General features: G+C 37.5%; 1 protein-coding gene across 10 annotated transcripts in view; it reads left to right on the top strand.

The window, feature by feature from the left end:
* NSD1 (nuclear receptor binding SET domain protein 1) overlaps window positions 1-20,360 on the top strand; it is a 179,568-nt gene that overhangs the window by 90,998 nt on the left and 68,210 nt on the right. For 9 of the 10 annotated variants that reach the window (XM_004371155.1, XM_004371154.2, XM_023726470.1 and 6 more), the window contains 2 exons: window positions 2,433-2,605; window positions 4,515-7,089. In XM_004371155.1, the coding sequence (XP_004371212.1) occupies window positions 2,433-2,605; window positions 4,515-7,089 (2,748 nt within the window). Of the gene's footprint in view, window positions 1-2,432; window positions 2,606-2,829; window positions 4,331-4,514; window positions 7,090-20,360 lie in introns of those variants that run through there. The other variant, XM_023726475.1, reaches the window with a different exon arrangement.

The raw sequence follows: 20,360 nt of genomic DNA, 5'->3' as shown, positions 1-20,360 counted from the left end.
CCCCCCGATGGAGTCACCACTGATCTACTTCTGTCTCTCTAAATTTGCCTCTTCTGGTAATTTCATATAAATAGAATCATGCAGTATGTGGTCTTTTATGCTAAGTGAAATAAGTCAGACCAAAATGAAATATCTAGAATAAGTAAAAGCATAGAGACACATGTTTATTAGTGGTTACCAGGGTCTGGGGAGAGGGAGAAATGGGGAGTTATTGCTTAAGAGGTATCTCTCAGATTCTGTTTGGGGTGACGAAAAGCTTTTGGAAATAGTAGTGATGGTTGCACAAAATAGTGAATGTAATTAATATCATTGAATTGTACACTTAAAAATGGTTTAAATGGCAAATTTTTGTTATACATATTTCACCCCAATAAAATTTAAAAAAAACCAAACCCTCTGGTTCCCCAGTTTAAATGAGGCTCCTCATTTCCAGCCAGGATAATGACCAAGCTTTTAAGGTAGTTTCCAGGCTCTTGTAGGTCTGGTCTCTGCTTACCTTGCTTAGTTTCCCTTTCCTTCTGTTGTATACTATAGTGTTCGTAGTTCCCGGCTGTTCCATTTTCTTTTCTTTATTCATGCCTTTGAGGGTTCTAGGCCCTCATTCTGGAGATCTCTTCCTAACGAATACCTGTTTTCCTGTAAAAATTCTGTCCATGTGTCTCGGTCGTCATCCAGTTAATGACTGACTTTTCATTGTTATTTTTTAAAAGTGAGTATAAATAAATATGTTACTGCAGTTATCATGCTCTGTTATAATCTATTTATACCCACTAGGCAGTGAGTTCCTGTCTCTCTTCTGTAGGGTGCTGGCGGATCATACGTGCTCACTCGGTGTTAGTTGAGTTTATTTATGGGAGAATCATTTGCTTCTCAAATTGAGTTTAAGAACCTTTATATACTACCCGTTGCCGTCGAGTTGATTCCAACTCATTGTGACCCTATAGGACAATAGAACTGCTCCCATAGGGTTTCCAGGGAGGGGCTGGTTAGTAGCTGTAGCTCTTAACCATTGTGCCACCAGGGCTCCGAACCTTTATATAGGTACATATAAATCTTACCAGGTTTGATCCCCTTTTATAAGTGGAGTTAGTCTAGGTTTTTTTTTTTTTTAAACAGAGCTAGTTTTTTAAATGGACTGAAATTAGAACATTTAACCTGCTTTTAATTTTATTATTAAGATATATTTTTATAGAAAAAACAACTGTTTCAACTCGAGTACTCATTGTGCTTTGGTTGTGCACTTTTGAAAATAGCGTAAGAGAAGCTACCGTTGGCATTTACTTGACATTTTGGCTATGTTCCAGTTGCTATGGATAGAGGAGTTTTGAAAATAGTCATAGCTCTTTATACCTGTTCTGAAGATCAGTTTATAGATGTTATCCCCTTTCTTTCTTGTTTTTTATCATTCTGAGGGATGTAGGCTTTTCCTATTTTTTCAAAGTGATGTTTGGATTCTCTTTTTTGGGTGGAGGTGTTTGAAACAGGATGTGGTAGTTCTAAGGGAATTAGATGTGAATTGTTATGTAAGATTATCTTCATTTTCTTTTTTAAAAAGAAACAAATCAGTAAACCTTGTGTGTAGCCCTGACTATAATTCTTTGATCACTAAGTGTTAAGTGTACGCAAGGAACGTTTAACAGATAAATCCGATTGTAATCTTTTCTGAATGAGATTTATGTTGCTTTTATTGTTGGTAATTGCATTATTAGAACTTTGGACAACCAAGAAACTGTAGACTGATTTTTTTTGTTTTTATTACTATTGAGATTTCCTTTTATTTAATTTCTCTATATTGAAACTATAAAATTCCACTATTGCTACGGAGCCAGTGTTTCACCATCTGTCCCTGAATTTGCCTTCTCTGAAGTCATTGGATTTTACTGGGAATGTAACTACTTATTTCTTAGGTAGTTGTGAGGAATTCATGTATAGCAGCTAGCATAGTGCCTCGCCTAGCATAGCTACTCCATGAATGGTACTGTGTTGAAACATTTCTTCCTTCCTGTATTTTAGCCTAATGTTTTTAGATTTTGCTTGGTTGCTAATTTATGTTGCTGCAGCTTAATATATGTTTTTTGTATTTTCTGGCAATGAGGCTGTAGCACTTAATTGACTGATGGTAGGTTGGCTGTTACATTTATTTGCTTTGTGATTAGCTAATCAACCTCTAACTGTATTGGAATATCTAGCATGTCACCAGTTTAAACTATTTAATTCTCTCATAAACTTTAAGCATTTTCTTTCCCTGTGAATTGAATATTTAAAATTTTCCTTGTACCTGACCAGCCTCAGGGTTTCTCGTTCTGTAGGCATTTTATCATGCTGATTCTTTGTAATGAGAGGTTTCTGTGGCAACAGTGGTGTGGCTGTTCTATTGATGATGACCATTTATCTTTTTAAAAGTAATATCACTGGTTTTTATCCTTACCTAGTTTCCAACCGGAGGCCCTATCGGCAGTACTATGTGGAGGCTTTCGGAGACCCTTCTGAGAGAGCTTGGGTGGCTGGAAAAGCAATCGTCATGTTTGAAGGCAGGCATCAATTTGAAGAGCTACCTGTCCTTAGGAGAAGAGGGAAACAGAAAGAAAAAGGATACAGGCATAAGGTAAAAAATAAAACAATCCTTTTTTAAATTATCTACTTGCGGGGGGTGGGCAGGAAGGGAGGAAGTGCAGGGAAAAAGTATTAGATATTTGAAATATAAGCTATTTCTTTTGGTAGTAGGATATCTGTGAAAAACAGCTGGGAAGCAGAGGGTGGTGGTTGTTGTTGTTGGGGTGGTGTGGTGTTAGCCTTCCAAATATTTACATTCAAATTTTGGGTACTTCTGCCATGTCATACAGAGAAGTAATAGTATAACATGGAATGACTAGTCTTCTCTGGTTCTATCTTACACAAGAAGACAGTGATCATCACAATGAAATATTCTATTGCTCACTTTCTGGGTTAATTATTTTTCTTAGAAATGAGAAACATAAGATTTTTTGTTGTGTTTATTGTTTTGTCTTTGTTTTTTCAATCTTTAAGCTTACAGTTTCTTACCTGGTTATATTTTAATCAAGAACATTGTGTTTTTCTTTCTTTTGCTTGATGTTTTGTGTTAAAGTTGCTCTAATAAAATTCTGGTTTATTTTCTTTTAACATTTCTTTATAGTCAATTCTAGGAGGGGAAGTAATTGCCGTTTCGTTCTCCTCTGTGATTATATACTTGTAGACTGTTTTTAGTAAATCATAATTAGGATAATTAAGAGGAAGTATACAGGCCCTGCCACTTGTAACTTCTTTAAAACCAGTATAATAGCATCTACTTTGTAGAACAGCTGTAAAAGATTAGAAATAAGTATAAAATACTTAATACGTCGTAAGATTGATGTTCCAAAAAATTAGTATCTGCTGCTGTAACTAGTAACTGCATCTTTTCTCATATTTTGGCTGGTTGGTGGTGAGGAGGTGTCGAGGAGGTGTCTGGAATGCGTTTCTGTCAAGCTTTTAGCTATACAGGTTTACCAACTTGGTTTTTCAGAGGAGTTCACTAGGGCTTTCAAATTTTGGAAAGTTGATCTACTGTGGTCACAGTCGCGAGAGTTAGAGTGAGTATGTGTGTATGTGTCTAAAATAAACCACCTGGTCAGTTTATTGCTTATTAAGAGCAGTCTACTTATCCAGTGACCTGAATTTTTACTTTGCAGAACATCCATCCCTTCACAAGTATGAAAGTATTTGTGAACACTAACTGGCAGTTACAACCTTGACTAGTGTATATTGTATGAAGCTAGGGAAGGAGGTAGGAGTCTGGAAAATTAGGTATATTCCACAGAGCCTCAGTGTCCTCATGGTGTGAGGAAACAACAAACAAAGAGCATATCTGATTTGTTACACCCATCTGAAATACATGATTAAGACCAGGAGACAGTTTTATAATCCAAGTTGTGTGTATCATGTTTAAGAGTCTTGATCAGCCAGGAGTCTAGTGATAACCAGAGGTTTGAATTTCAAGTCCCCTAGGGGCAGGTCTGACCTGCTCATTTCTCCTGTTCTGTTTTTTCCATATTCGTTTTCTTTAGCATTTTGCTTTCTCATTTGTGCAGCTGATCATGTGCTTGCCCTTCATATATCAGGAAGAAAATAAATCCTGATTCTAAGGTTCTAAGGGGTAGGCAGAAGGGTCTGAGTATTTGATTTAGAAATGTGATGTTTTCAGTTTTTAATCTACCTAATGGTCTATTCCTTTGTGCTTGTAATGGCAGGGAGGATGGAGGGTCTGTGGGATCAATCCTTCCTACAATGACAGATCATAGTGGTAGAAGTAGTGTTGGGGAATCCCCATTAGGTAAGTTCTGGGTGAACTGTGGTTGCTGACCACCTGGTCAGTCCTATTGAGAGGCCTTGAGAAGTGCAACAATGTTTGGAAAAGCTTTTTGATTTGAGAGATGTTTACTGGTCATCTCTTTGTTCTCTCTCCTATTCCTTTGATAAGTGATAGTCTTTTTTTTTTTTTCTCCTTTAAATTCAAGGTTCCTCAGAAAATTTTGAGTAAATGGGAAGCCAGTGTTGGTCTTGCTGAACAGTATGATGTTCCCAAAGGGTCAAAGAACCGAAAATGTGTCAGAAGTTCAATCAAGTTGGACAGTGAGGAGGATATGCCATTTGAGGACTGTACAAATGACCCTGAATCAGAACATGATCTGTTGCTTAATGGCTGTTTGAATTCTTTGGCTTTTGACTCTGAACATTCTGCAGATGAGAAGGAAAAGCCATGTGCTAAGTCTCGAGTCAGAAAGAGCTCTGATAATCCAAAAAGGACTAGTGTGAAAAAGAGCCACATGCAATTTGAAGCACATAAGGAAGAACGGAGGGGAAAGATTTCAGAGAACCTTGGCCTAAACTTTATTTCTGGGGATGTATCTGATAAGCAGGCCTCTAATGAACTTTCCAGGATAGCAAACAGCCTCACAGGGTCCAACACTGCCCCAAGAAGTTTCCTGTTTTCTTCTTGTGGAAAAAACACTGCGAAGAATGAATTTGAGACTTCAAATTGTGACTCTTTACTGGGCTTGCCTGAGGGTGCCTTGATCTCTAAATGTTCGGGAGAGAAGAAGAAACCCCAAAGAGGTCTGGTTTGCAGTTCAAAGGTGCAACTCTGCTATATTGGAGCAGGTGATGAGGAAAAGCGAAGTGATTCTATTAGCATCTGTACCACTTCTGATGATGGAAGCAGTGACCTGGATCCTGTAGATCATAGCTCAGAGTCTGATAACAGTGTCCTTGAAATTACGGACGCTTTTGATAGAACAGAGAACATATTATCCATGCAGAAAAATGAGAAGATAAAGTATTCTCGGTTTTCTGCCACAAACACTAGGGTAAAAGCAAAGCAGAAGTCCCTCATTACTAACTCACATACAGACCACTTAATGGACTGTACTAAGACAGCAGAGCCCGGAACTGAGACATCTCAGGTTAATCTCTCTGATCTTAAGGTGTCCACGCTTGTCTGCAAACCCCCATCGGATTTTAGAAATGACAGCCTCCCACCAAAATTCAACACGTCATCAAGCATTTCCAGTGAGAACTCGCTAATAAAGGGTGGAACTACAAATCAGTCTCTGTTACATTCGAAAAGTAAACAGCCCAAGATCCGAAGTATAAAGTGCTGCAAACACAAAGAAAATCCAGTTGTGGTAGAACCCCCAATTACAAATGAGGACTGCAATTTGAAATGCTGCTCTTCTGATACCAAAGGCTCTCCTTTGGCCAGCATTTCCAAAAGTGGGAAAGTGGATGGGCTAAAACTACTGAGTAACATGCATGAAAAAACCAGGGATTCGAGTGACATAGAAACAGCAGTGGTGAAACACGTTCTGTCCGAGTTGAAGGAACTCTCCTACAGATCCTTAAATGAAGATGTCAGTGATTCTGGAACATCAAAGCCATCAAAACCATTACTTTTTACTTCTGCCTCTGGCCAGAATCATATACCTATTGAACCAGACTACAAATTCAGCACATTGCTAATGATGTTGAAAGATATGCATGATAGTAAGACCAAGGAGCAACGGTTGATGACTGCTCAAAACTTGGTCTCGTATCGGAGTCCTGGTCTTGCGGATTGTTCTGCTAATAGTCCTGCAGGGGCTTCTAAGGTCTTGGTTTCAGGAGCCTCCACCCACAATTCAGAAAAAAATGGAGATGACACTCAGGACTCAGCCCATCCCAGCCCTAGTGGGGGCGACTCTGCACTGTCTGGGGAGTTGTCTACCTCCTTACCGGGCTTAGTGTCTGACAGAAGAGACCTCCCTGCTTCTGGGAAAAGTCGTTCAAACTGTATTACTAGGCGAAATTGTGGGCGATCAAAGCTGTCGTCCAAATTGCAAGATGGTTTCTCAGCCCAGTTAGGAAAGAACACAGTGAACCAGAAAGCCTTAAAGACAGAGCGCAAAAGAAAATTGAACCGGCTTCCAGGCGTGACTCTTGAGGCTGCACTGCCGGGAGACAGAGAGAGTGGAGGCTCAGCAAGTGTCTCTTCAAGGGGTGGGAGAGAAGACCCTGGTAAAGAAGAGCCCCTTCAATTAAAGGGCCATTTAACAAGTGAAGACTGTTCACATTTTTCTGACATTCATTTTGATAACAAGGTCAGACAGTCTGACCCTGATAAAATTCCTGAGAAAGCCCCCTCTTTTGAAAACAGAAAAGACCCAGAGCTGGACTCTGAAATGAACAGTAAGAATGATGAACACAATGGTGTACATCAAGTGGTGCCTAAAAAGCGGTGGCAGCGTTTAAACCAAAGGCGCACTAAACCTCGTAAGCGCACCAACAGATTTAGGGAGAAAGAAAACTCTAAGGGTGCCTTTGGGGTCTTGCTTCCTGGTGACCCTGTGCAGAAGGGGAGTGACTTCCCTGAGCATAGACCTCCTACTTCCACAAATGTACTGGAAGATGCAGTGACAGATCCGAATTGTGCAGGCCACTTAGATTCAGCTGGGCCACGGTTGAATGTTTGTGATAAAACGAATGCCAGCATTGAGGAGATGGAAAAGGAGCCAGGAATTCCAAGTTTGACCCCCCAGTCTGAGCTCCCGGAACCAGGTAAGAACTTACAACTGATAGAAGGGGATCAGGGAAGATGATAATGTTGCCCTTCTGAAGTTGATCTGTTTTAATGAAACAGTTAAGTGTAAATTGGGATGGAAGGATTAAGTGTGAATTGGGATAGAAGGATTATCATATAAAATGAAGAAAGGGCTTTATGTAGAACGGTCTGAATTTTGAGGACTAGGTATTTGTATCTTCTCAGAAATTAAATTTCATCGGAGCTCTTTTTTTTTCTTCTTTCTTTTAGTATGTCCCAAGAACATTTTTGCTTCTGGCCCCCATTATCTATGAGATTTTGGGAACTTAATTTGTTACTGCAGGTAATTGAGTGACTCTGTGCTGTCACTTCAGTCCACTGCTTGAGAAATTTAAATCCAGTTGTTGTATACTGAAAGCAAATAGCAAAAAGCAAACTTTATTGGATGCTAGCCTTCCTTTGACCACAACTTTTGAGAGGTCTGTCTGTTATGTGGAAACCCTGGTGGCGTAGTGGTTAAGAGCTACGGCTGCTAACCGAAAGGTCAGCTGTTCGAATCCACCAGGCACTCCTTGGAAACCCTATGGGGCAGTTTTACCCTGTCCTTTAGTGTTGCCTGAGTCAGAATCTACTCGAAGGCTACGGGTTTGGTTTGTTTTTTATTTGTTATGTAGAAAAAAGTGAATGTGCTTTTTTAAAAAGTGAAATTATTCTGTAGTACTTACTTGAACATCTTGTGTGTCTTAAATCCCTTCTGGATTGAGGTTTGATAATAAAAATACTTGAAGTACCAGGCTGTCCTATCTTAGCAGCAGAAGGGAAATAGCAGAAGTCTGTGAAGATATTCCTGTTCCACACTGTGATTATTGAAGATAAAACTGAGTGTCCTTAAACATAAAACTTCCCAAAGTTGCTTACTATGTTAGATTATTTTTTCTAACAGTTTTATTATCATTCACATACCATAAAATGCTTCCTTTTGAAGTTTACAGTTCAGTGGTTTTTTAGTATATTTAGAGTTGTGCAGCAGTCAACATGATCAATTTTAGAACATTTTCGTCACCCTAAAAAGGAACCCCATACCCTTTACCAGTCTCCTCCTCCTTCCCTTCAATTTATAGATTTGCCGTTGTGTACATTTTATATAAATGGAATCATATATGTAGACTGTAAGCTTTTGTGACTGGCTTCTTTCACTTAGCATAAGGTTTTCAAGGTCTGTCCAGGTTGTAGCATGTATCAGAATTCATTCCTTTTTAATGCCAAATAATTTTCCATTGTATGGATCTGTCACATTTTATTTATCCATTCATCAGTTGATGGACATTTGGTTGTTTTCACCTTTTGCTATTATAAGTAATCCTCCTATGAAGATTTGTGTACAAGTTTTGGTATGGACATATGTTTTATATTTCTTAGGTATTTAAAAGAGTAGAATTGCTGAGTCATATGGTTGGTAACTATGTTTAACTGTTTAAGGAAGTGCCAGACTGATGTCCAGAGTGGCTGTACTATTTTACATTCCTACCAGCAGGGGTGTGAAGGTTCCAATTTCTCCATATCCTCACCAACACTTGTTATTTATCTGACTTTTTGATTACAGCCATTCTAGTGTATTTGAAGTGTTATCTCGCGGTGGTTTTGATTTGCATTTCCTGGATGTCTAATGAAGATAACCATGTTTTCATGTATTTGTTGGCCATTTGTATATCTTCTTTGGTGAAATGTCTATTTAAGTCTTTTGCCCATTTTTTGGTTGGGTTGTTTGTCCTTTTTTGTTGAGTTGTAGAAGTTCTTTATATATTCTGAATATTAAGCCATTATCATATACACAATTCCCAAATATTTTCTCCCATTCTGTAGGTTGTCTCTTTGTTGATAAAGTCCTTTGATGCACAAAACTTTTTAATTTTGATGAAGTTCAGTTTGTCTGTTTTGTACTTTGTTGCTCATGAATTTGGTGTCATGTCCAGGAATCCATTGTCAAAAACTAGGTCTTGAAGCATTACTCCTGTGTTTTGCTCTTAAGAGTTTTATGGCTTTAGTTCTAACATCAGGTCATTGATTCATTTTGAGTTAATCTTCATAGATGGTGTGAAGTATGGGTCTAACTTCATCCTTCTTGTATGTGACAATTCAGTTGTTCAGCACCATTTATTGAAGAGACTCACCTTTCCCCTACTGAATGGATATAGCACCCTCGTTGAAAATCATTTGCACATAGATGTTTGCATTTATTTCTGGACTCAATTTTATTCCATTGGTCTCTGTGTCTATTATTATACCATTAGCACACTGGTTTGATTACTGTAGTTTTATGTATGTTTTGAACTCAGGAAGTATGAATCCTCCTACTTTATTCTTTTTTTTTTTTTTTCCAAGATGGCTTTGACTGTTGAGAGGCCCTTGCAATTTCATATAAATGTGAGAATTGGCTTTTTCATTTTTGCAAAGAAGGCTGGTGGAATTTTGTTAGGGATTGCATTGGCTCCATAGATCTCTTTGGGTAGTATTGACATGTTATCAATATTAAGTCTTCCAATCCATGAACACAGAATGTTTTCCCATTTACAGTCATCCCTCAGTATCTTTGGGGGGATTGGTTTAAGGGCTCTTGCAGATACCAAAGTCCATGGGTGCTCAAGTCACTTATATAAAATTGCGTAGTGTTTTCATATCATCCTGCACATCCACCTGTATACTTTCAATCATTTCTAGATTACTTTTAATACCTAATTCTATGTAAATGCTATATAAAGAGTTGTTTCATCACGATTGAAGATTTGCTCTGGAAGATAGCGTTTCTCTTCTGTGAGTTTCTTGAGCTCTTCTGGGCATCAGCAAATGCCGACTGGCCCATGATCTTGAAGTTCTGGAGGCTGTAGCGCTTTACATAGCTATCCAACCATCCTTTACTAGCCTTAAGTTCCTTCCTCTTGCTTCCTCAACCCCCTCACACTTTTCCTTTGAGGGATTGCTTTAACCACTTAATTGCTTTCTAGGAGCCATTTTTTTTTTCACAGAAACAAAGGGTACACACAACACACGTAACAAACTAACAAGACACTAGGTGAACAATGCTCAATAACAAGTGCTAGAGAGAGACTGAGGATCTATGAAATAGCGAGAGGCTACAGCAGGGTGTGCCTGTACATCACTTCATTCGCTTGCATTCAGCGTAGTGCTTGGTGTGGCAGATTCAAGTTTTGCTTTTGGAACTCTCCCCTGAATATTTTCTTTTTTTGGAGGGGGGTTTTAATTTTTATTGTACTTTAGGTGAAGGTTATTTTACAGAACAAACTAGTTTCTCGTTAATGACAGTGGTTAACAACCCCACGACATGGCAACACACTCCTTTCTCCACCATGGATTCCCTATTACCAGCTTTCCTTTCCGCTCTTGCCTTCTAGTCCTTGTTCCTGGGCTGTTGTGCCCCTTTAGTCTCATTTTGTTTTATAGGCCTATCTAATCTTTGGCTGAAGGGTGAACTTCGAGAGTGACTTCATTACTGAGCTAAAAGGGTGTCTGGGGGCCATACTCTAGGGTTTTCTCCAGTCTCTGTCAGGCCAGTAAGTCTGGTCTTTTTTTGTGAGTTAGAATTTTGTTCTATATTTTTCTCCAGCTCTGTCTGGGACCTTCTATTGTGATCCCTGTCAGAGCAGTCAGTGGTGGTAGCCGGGCACCATCTAGTTGTACTGGACTCAGTCTGGTGGAGGCTGTGGTAGTTGTGGTCCATTAGTTCTTTGGACTCATCTTTCCCTTGCATCTTGTTTTCTTCATTCTCCCTTGCTCCCAAAGGGGTGAGACCAGTGGAGTATCTTAGATGGCTCCTCACAAGCTTTTAAGACCACAGACACTGCTCACCAAAGTAGAATGTAGAACATTTCCTTTATAAACTGTGTTATGCCAGTTGAGCTAGATGTTTCCCAAGACCATGGTCCCCACAGCCCTCAGCCCAGCAATTCTAGTCCCTCAGGGAGTTTGGATGTGTCTCTGGAGTTTCCATGACCTTCCCTTGTACAAGCTTTGCTGGTTTCCCTAATATTGTGTACTGTCTTACCCTTCACCAGAGTTACCATTTACCTGTTGTCTATTTAGTGTCCTTCCCCCCCCCCCCCACCCACTCCTCCACCCCCACCCCGTAACCATCAAAGATTGTTTCTTTTTGTGTGGTAAACCTTTTTATGAGTTTTTACTGTAGAGGTCTCATACAATCTTTGTCTTTTTACGATTGACTTATTTCACTCAGCATAATGCCCTCCACATTCATCTATGTTATGACATGCTTCACAGAGTCATCATTGTTCTTTACCATTGTGTAACACTCCGTTGTGTGTATATACCATAGTTTGTTTATCCATTCATCTGTTGATGGGCATCTAGGTTGTTTACACCTTTTTGCTATTGTGAACAATGCTCCAGTGAACATGGGTGTGCGTATGTCTATTCATGTGATGACTCCTATTTCTCTAGGATATATTCCTAGGAGTGAGATTGCTAGATCATATGGTATTTCTATTTCTAGCTTTCTAAGGAAGCGCCATATCGTTTTCTAAAATGGTTCTATCATTTTGTATTCCTAGTAGCAGTGCATAAGAGTTCTGATCTCCCCGCAGCCTCTCCAACATTTGTTATTTCCAGTTTTTCAAATTTGTGCCAGTAATGCCAGGGTGATATGATATCTCACTGTGGTTTTGATTTGCATTTCTCTAATAGCTAGTGATCGAGAGCATTTCCTCATGTGGTCTGTTGGCCGCTTGAATGTCTTTGGTGAAATATCTGTTCATTTCCTTTGCCCATTTTTAAATTGGATTATTTGTCTTTATGTTGTAGAGGTGTTGGATTTTCTTGTAGATTTTAGAGGTTAGTTAGACCTTTGTCTGACTTACAGTGTCCAAAATTTTTTTCCCATCTGTACGTTCTCTTTGTACTCTTTTGGTGAAGTATTTTGATGAGCACAAGTGTTTAATTTTTAGAAGATCTCAGTTATCTAGCTTATCTTCTGGAGTTTGTGTGTTGTTGTTTATGGTTTGTATCCTGTTAATGCCGTGTATTAGGGCCTCTAGGGTTGATCCTGTTTTTTCTTTTGTGAACTTTATAGTTCTTGGCTTTATATTTAGGTCTTTGATCTATTTTGAATTAGTTTTTGTATATGGTGTGAGGTATGGGTCCTGTTTCATTCTTTTGCACATGGTCATCCAGTTTTGCCAATACCATTTGTTAAAAAAGACTGAGTGTTCCCCATTTGATGGACTTTGGGCCCTTGTCAAAGATCAAGTGAGCATAGGTGGATGGATTTACATCTGGGTTCTCAGTTCTGTTCCAGTGGTCAGTATATCTGTCATTGTACCAGTACCAGGCTGTTTTGAATACCGTAGCTGTATAGTAGTCTCTGAGGTCAGGTAGTGTGAGTCCTCCTACTTTATTCTTCTTCTTCAATAGTGCTTTCCTTAACTGGGGCTTCTTCCCTTTCCATATAAAGTTAATGATTAGTTTTTCCATCTCTTTAAAGAATGTTGTTGGTATTTGGATCAGGATTGCATTTTATTTGTAAATTGCTTTGGGTTGAATTGTCGTTTTCACAATGTTGAGCCTGCCTATCCATGAGCATGGTATGTTTTTCTATTTATTTAGATCTCCTTTGGTTTTTTGTAGTAGTGTTTTGTTGTTTTCTTTATGTAGGTCTTTTACACCCTGGTTAGATTTATTCCTGAGTATTTTATTTTTTTAGGGGGCTATTATAAATGGTATTGTTTTCTGATTTCTTTTTCATTATTCTCTTTATTGGTGTATAGGAATCCAGCTGATTTTTGTATGTTTATCTTGTATCCTGCTATTCTGCTGAATCTTTCTATTAGTACCAGTAGTTTTTCTCGTAGAGTCTTCTGGGTTTTCTATGTATAGTATCACATCATCCACAAATAGGTACGGTTTAACTTCTTCATTACCAATTTAGATGTCCTTTATTTCCTTTTCTTGCCTTATTGCTCTAGCTAGGACTTCAACACAATGTTAAATAGGAGTGGTGATGAAGAGCATCCTTGTCCTGTTCCTGTTCTCAAGTGGAATGTTTTCAGCCTCTCTCCATTAAGAATGATGTTGGCTGTTGGTTTTGCATAGATGCCCTTTATTTAATGTTGAGAAATTTCCCTTCTATACCTATTTTATTGAGACTTTTTATCAGGAATGTGTTTTGGACTTTGTCAGATGCCTTTTGTTTGTCAGTTGAGATGACCATGTGATTCTTTTCTTTCCTTCTATTTATATGGTGGATTAACGTTGATTGATTTTCTAATGTTGAACCATCCTTGCATACCTGGTATGAATCTTACTTGGTTGTGATGTATTTTTTTTTTTATCTGATGCTGTATTCTTCTGGTTAGAATTTTGTTCAGCACTTTTGCATCTATGTTCATGAGAGTTATTGGTCTATAATTTTCTTTTTTTGTGGTATCTTTGCCTCGTTTTGGTATCAGGGTTATGCTGGCTTCATAGAATGAATTTGAAAGTGTTGCTTCCTTTTCTATGTTCCGAAATAGTTTGAGTAGTGCTGGTGTAAGCTCTTCTCTGAATGTTTGGTAGAATTCTCCAGTGAAGCCATCTGGGCCGTTTTTTTTTGGAAGTTTTTTGTTTACCTTTTCAATCTCTTCTCTTGTTATGGGTCTGTTCAGATTTTCAACATCACTTTGTGTTAGTTTGGGTAGGTAGTGTGTTTCTAGAAATTCATCAGTTTCCTCTAGGTTTTCAAGTTTGTTGGAGTAGTTTTTCATAATACTCTGTTATTATCCTTTTTGTTTCAGTTGAGTCTGTTGTAATGTCCCCCATTTCATTTGTTATTTGGGTTATTTGTGTCCTCTTCTGTTTTTCTTTTGTCAGTTTGACCAGTGGTTTTTCGATTTTTGTTGGTCCTTTCAAGAACTAACTTTTGGTTTTGTTGATTCTTTCAATTGTTTTTCTGTTCTCTATTTCATTTAGTTGTGCCCTGATCTTTATTATTTCCTTTCTACTGATGGCTGTGGCCTTTTTTTGCTGTTCAGTTTCTATTTATTCGAGTTGTATAGTTAATGTTTTGATTTTGTCCCTTCTTTTTTGATGTGTGCATCTATGGCTGTAAATTGTCCTCTGAGGACTGCCTTTGCTGTGTCCCAAACGTTTTGGTATGATGTGTTTGCATTCTCGTTTGATTCTAGGAATTTTTTTATTCCATCTCTGATTTATTCTATTACCCAGTGGTTTTTAGGCAGAGTGTCAGTCAGTTTCCATGTGTTTGATTTTTTTCCTTGCTCTTCCTGTTGTTAATTTCTACCTTGATGGTGGTGTGGTCAGAGAAGATAGTTTGTATTATCTTAGTGTTTTGGATTTTTTGAGTATTGCTCTGTGGCCTAAGATTTGGTCTATTCTGGAGAACATTCCATGTGCATTGGAAAAAAAACGTGAACTTTGCAGCTGTTGGGTTGAGTGTTCTATATATGTCTATAAGGTCAAGTTGGCTGATTGTGCCCTTTAGTTCTTCTGTATCTTTGTTAAGTTTCTTTCTAGGTGTTCTGTCCTTTACTGAGAGTGGTGTGTTGAAGTCTCGAGCTATTATTGTGGAACTGTCAATTTCTCTTTTCAGTGCTGTTAGAGTTTGTTTTATGTATTTTTGGTGTGTAGATATTTATTATGGTTATATCTTCATGATGGATCATTCCTTTAATCGTTATATAGTGCCCTTCTTTGTCTTTTATGGTGGATTTTGTTTTAAAGTCTATTTTATGTGAGATTAGTATTGCCAGTCCTGCTCTTTTTTGGTAACTGTTTGCTTGACATACTTTTTTCGATACTTAGATTTTTAATAAATTTACATCTTTGTTTCTAAGGTGTGTGTCTTGTAGACAGCATATTGATGGATCCCGTTTTTTTATCCATTCTGTCAGTCTCTATGTCTTCATGGATACATTTAGGCCATTTACCTTCAGTGTAATTATTGATAGGTGTGAGGTTATTTTGTAGGTTATTTTGTAGTTTTTTTTTTTTTTGTGGTGCTGATATTTTCTTTGCTCCTGTGACTCTTGTGTTGAATTCCTTTTGTGGATTTTTTTTTTTCATTTCTTTTGTTTTTACGGAGCCTTTATGTTTTTCTTCTTTATTTTGACGAGTAGGTTTGTTAACTTTCTTTGTGGTTGTCTTGTAATTTACCCTTATCTTCCTAGGTTTGAACCAGTCTATTATTACTTGGTATTGCCTTGCCTTCCGCTCCATTAGAAAGTTCTAATACCTACACCATTTATTCCCTCTTTTATTGTTCTGGTGATGTTGTTATTTACAGATTAACCTGGTTCCCTGTTGTAATTCTTCTGGTTTTGGATAGTCTCTGAGAGTTTATTTCCTCAGTTGGTATCTGGCTGGTACAGTCTTGTGTCCTAAATTCAGGCTGTGTTCTGATGTTGTTTATTCTCAGATTGAAGGAGCGCCTTTAATATTTCTTGTAAGTTTGGTTTGGTTTTTACATAGTCCCTTAATTTCTGTTTATCTGGAAATGTACTAACTTCACCATCATATTTGAATGAGAGTTTTTAAGGATATATTATTCTTGGCTGGCAGTTTTTTCCTTCTAGGTTTTATATATGTCATCCCATTGACTTCTTGCCTGCATGGTTTCTGTCGAATAATCTGAGCTTAGTCGTATTGTTTCTCCTTTGTATTTGACTTTTCAGTGTTCTCGAGCTACTCTCAGGATTCTTTCTTTGTCTTTGGTTTTCGCAGAGTGTGGTTATGATATGCCTTGGTGATTTTCTTTTGAGCTCTATCTTTTATGGGGTTCGTTGAGCATCTTTGATGGTCAGCTTTTCATCTTTCATGATATTGGGGAAATTTGCAGTCAGCAGTTCTTCAGTGATCCTGTTTATATTTTCTGTTTTCTCCCCTTATTGTATAATGCCAATCACTCACAGATTTTTTTCCTTTGATTGTATCCCACATAATCCTCAGGGTTTCTTCATTTTTCTTTCTGATTTTTTCTCAAACAGTTATAGCCAAGTGTTTGTCTTTAATTTCACTGATTCTGTCTTCCATTGTTTCAAACCTGATCCTCAGCCCTTCTGTGACACTATTTCTGAAATCTTGTTTTATCTTTTACATTTCTAATTGCTGTTTTTGTATGATTTCTCTTTGTGAATTTATTTTAGCATTTTGTTCCTGTATTATTTTCCTGAATTCTTCCATTTTTCGGTCTGTAGTTTCCATGAATTTGTCTGCCTTTTCCATGAATTTGTCTATTTTTTCCTCATTTTTGTCTGTTTTTTTGCTTCAACTCTTGGATAGGTCTGAAAATTAGAGATTCGAGTTCCCTATCAGGTAGTTCTAGTGCCTTTTCTTCTACTGGAAGGTCATCTGGTGTTTTATTTTGGATGCTTACTGGAACATCCTGTCCTGTTTTTTTATATGTTTTGATATTGTGTGCTGTCTTTTGTTTAGTAGTTATTTTGTTCATTTATTTGTTGTAGATTTGTTTGTTCCGTCTTGCTTTTTCATTTTATTTGTTTATGTCTGAGCAGGCAAGCTCTGCATTCTTTTTTGCTTGCTCGTCTGTGGGCACAATACTTTTCATCTCCTTGTGCAATGGGCAGGGCCAGTTTCTCAGCTGTGGTGCAGCAGGGCAGGTCCAGCTGAAAGGGAGTTACTGAAATGGGTTGTTTGTTGCATGTGCTAGGGCCAGCAGAGCAGGCTGGGAATCATTGCAGGGTAGGTTCCCGTAGCCCCCTGAAGATTTTCAATCGACGGTTGGTTGAATTCGTGGATGTGGAATGCTGACTGTACTTAGGTCTTTTTAAATGTCTTTCTGCAGTGGTTTATAGTTTATGTTGTACATATCTTTCACTTCCTTGGTTAAGCTTATTCCTAGGTATTTTATTCTTTTGATGCTGTTTTAAGTCGAATTGTTTTCTTAATTTTCTTTTCAGATTGCTCATTGCTGCTGTATAGAAACCCAACTGATTTTTGTGTGTTGATCTTGTAGTTTGCAACTTTACTGAGCGCATTTATTATTTCTGGCAGCTTTCTTCTAGATTCTTTGGCATTTTCTATATATGGGATCATGTTTCTGATTGTTGGTAAGATTTTGATAGTTTTGATAAGGGATTGTGTTTAATCTGTAGGTCAGTTTGGGCTGTGTTGCCATTTTAACGATATTAAGTCTTCCTATCTATGAACACAGATTTCTTTCCATTCATTTAGGTCTTCTTTAATTTCTTTGAACAGTATTTTGTAGTTTTCAGTGTACAACTCTTACACTTCTTGTGTTAAATTTATTTCTAATTATTTTATACTTTTTGATGCTATTGTTTATAATTGTTTTTTAAATTTAATTCTCAGATTTTTCATTTCAAGTATATGGAAATACAATTGATTTTTGTATTTTGATCTTGTATTCTGAAATCTTGCTGAACTCTTTATTAGCTCTAATAGTTTTTTGTCAGTTCCTTAGAATTTTCTATGCACAAGATCGCGTTATCTGCAAATACAGTTTTACTTCTTCCTTTCTAATCTAGATGTTTTTTCTTTCTTTTTTTCCCATAGATTTTCTGGCTAGAACCTCTAGTGCAGTACTAAATATAAGTGGCAAGAAGGGAGCATACTTGTCATGTTCTCTTAGTATTAAGTAGAAAGCATTCAGTCTTTCACTATCAAGTATGATGTTAACTGTGTGTTTTGAGGATGACCTTTTAGGTTTAGAAAGTACCTTTCTACTCCTAGTTTGTTTAATTTGTGAAATTCTTTTTCTCTATCGATTGGTATTAGCATGTGGTTTTTGTCGTTTGTTGTTCAGTGCTGTCAAGTTGGTTCCATCTCATTAGCGACCTTACGTATGACAGAACAAAACATTGCCTGGTCTATATATTTTATTAATATGACATATTAAATTGATTGATTTTCATATCCACCTACTCCTCACGTATCAACTGTCTCGTTCTCTGACATTTCACATTTACGACAATGCTAAAAAATCTACTGTCCTTCTATTTTCTGCATTAACAGTGTACAATCTGGCAGTAACGAATGCCAAGGTGTGAGGCAAGAGTAACTTTGGCTGCGATGGTTAAGGTTATGTGTCATCTTGGCTAGGCTGTGGATCTCAGTGGTTTGGCAATTATGTAATGATGTAATTTTGCAGTTATGCAGTAATGCAGTTTGGTAAATATGTAATGATGTAGTCATACTCCATTTTGTGATCCGATGTGGTCAGACTCCATTTTCGCATAATGTCGATTTTCACATAATGACTTGGTGTTTGGAACCTAACTATGTTCATAAGTGAGGAGTGGGTGTACTGAACATAGCTTGAACTCCTGGGATAAATTCTACTTGGTCATGATGTATAATCCTAGTTTTGTATTTTACTGGATTCAGTTTCCTTATATTTTGTCGAGGAGTCTCTTGTCTATATTCATATTGGTCCATAATTTCCTTTTTTGTGTGATATTTTTGTCTAATTTTGGTAGCAGGGAAATACCAGTTTCATAGTATGAGTTGTGACACAAGTAGATTCTTAAGTAACAATTTACCACAACTCAATTGTGGCCTTTCCCTAATTTATCCACTTTTCTTTTTCCCTGTCACTGTTCTGGGTTATATAGTTGGCTTTCCATTCAAGTGTCAAATGTATGCCAGACTGGGAGAGAATACTTTTGGTATGAGATGTGTACCTTTGCTGTAAAGTGTAGGCGTTTGCATCTCATTTCTCAGTTTTGCTAAAGTTCAGAGAATGTGTCCTCTTCTTTTTCTCTGTGCTCTTACTTTATTCCTTCTGGTTCTAGTTTTCTCTAGTAGATACCAGAACGCAGGGTAATGTTCATTCTTTGTGCAGGGCATTGCTACTTAAAGTAGAAACCAAAACCCATTGCCATTGAGTTGATTCTGACTCACAGCAATCCTATAGGACAGAGTAGAACTGCCCGATAGGCTTTCCAAGGAGCAGCTGGTGAATTCAAAATGCCCGCCTTTTGGTTAGCAGCTGTACCTTTTAACCGCTGTGCCACCAGGGCTCCTATTCAAAGTAGGGTTATCTGTAAAACTGTTAACAGTCCCCATTGAGAGAAGATAAGTTCATATGTTGTGAGTAGCCCTTTAGAAACTTTTATAGCAATTTGACAGAATAATTATATGTCTTTGAGTCTACTAAGAAAACTGGGCTTGTATTTTGTATGTTTTATTTTATTCTAGTAATTCAAACAAACGATTTGAGAAGCAGTTGTTTAGGACACTTAGCTTTCATCTTCGGTCAGAATCTTTATTTTCTCATTCTTTATCGCCAAGGAGAAGAGGTTTTTCTTTGTGGATCTTATATCTTTTGGCTTTGGGTTGAAACTACTCTCTAGTTATCCTAATTCCATGCTTGGTGTAATCTAGATTCCCCTGACTTATGACTCTAGAAATCGTTATTTGAAGTTTCTGGTATCAAGTTACCTAGCCTGCTTTCCTGTCCATACTTTGCCAGCTCTTCATCCAATTATTTTTTCTTTGGCATCCTTTCCCTCCTGCACTGCCTTTACAGACCTGCCCTGTAGCTGTTAAATATGGTTAGATGGTTGCCAGAAATCATCCTTCCTTCATGCTGGTCTGTTACTAATACATGTGAGTATATCGTGGAAACAGGTACTGTCTTTCCTTAGGTGTATTTTATAGATTTCTTGTAGGCTCAGGGCACAGTTGAGTGTTTGTGATAAAACCAGTGCCAGCATTGAGGAGATGGGAAAGGAACCAGGAATTTCCATATTGATGCCCCAGTCTGAGGATATAATATTTCAAATATTTTAGATATAATTTTTATTTACTTCAGTTTTTAATTTGTTTGGTTTTGAATATATGGTATAGTCATGGAGTTCATAGAATTCAAAAGGTGCAAATAGTTACTGGAAAATCTCTCCTAAGCTTATTCCATGGCTCAGATCGCCTATCCAGAGATACTCCGTGTATAAAAAGCAAAGGAATGTACACTTATATTTTTTAAACAGATGATAACTCACTGTACACATTGTTCTCTTCTGGATTTTGTTTTCACTCTCATCCCGTATCAATATGTAATGAATTTATTTTTTAAAGGTACAGGATGTTCTTATAACATGTCATAATTTATTAAACCAGTCCCCAGTTAATGGATATTTAGATTTTTTCACAGTTTTTGCTAATTTAAACTTTATTGTAATTAATAACCTTAAGATTTCTTTTTGTCTATCTGAGAGTCTGAACGATAGATTTCTAGAAGTACTGATGTTTATTTCACAGTATCTTTCAAAATTGTAATTTGTAC

This window comes from Trichechus manatus, unplaced genomic scaffold (assembly GCF_000243295.1).
Source record: "Trichechus manatus latirostris isolate Lorelei unplaced genomic scaffold, TriManLat1.0 scaffold00011, whole genome shotgun sequence".
Taxonomy (NCBI): Eukaryota; Metazoa; Chordata; class Mammalia; order Sirenia; family Trichechidae; genus Trichechus; species Trichechus manatus.
This window is presented reverse-complemented; position numbering and strand designations above follow the sequence as displayed.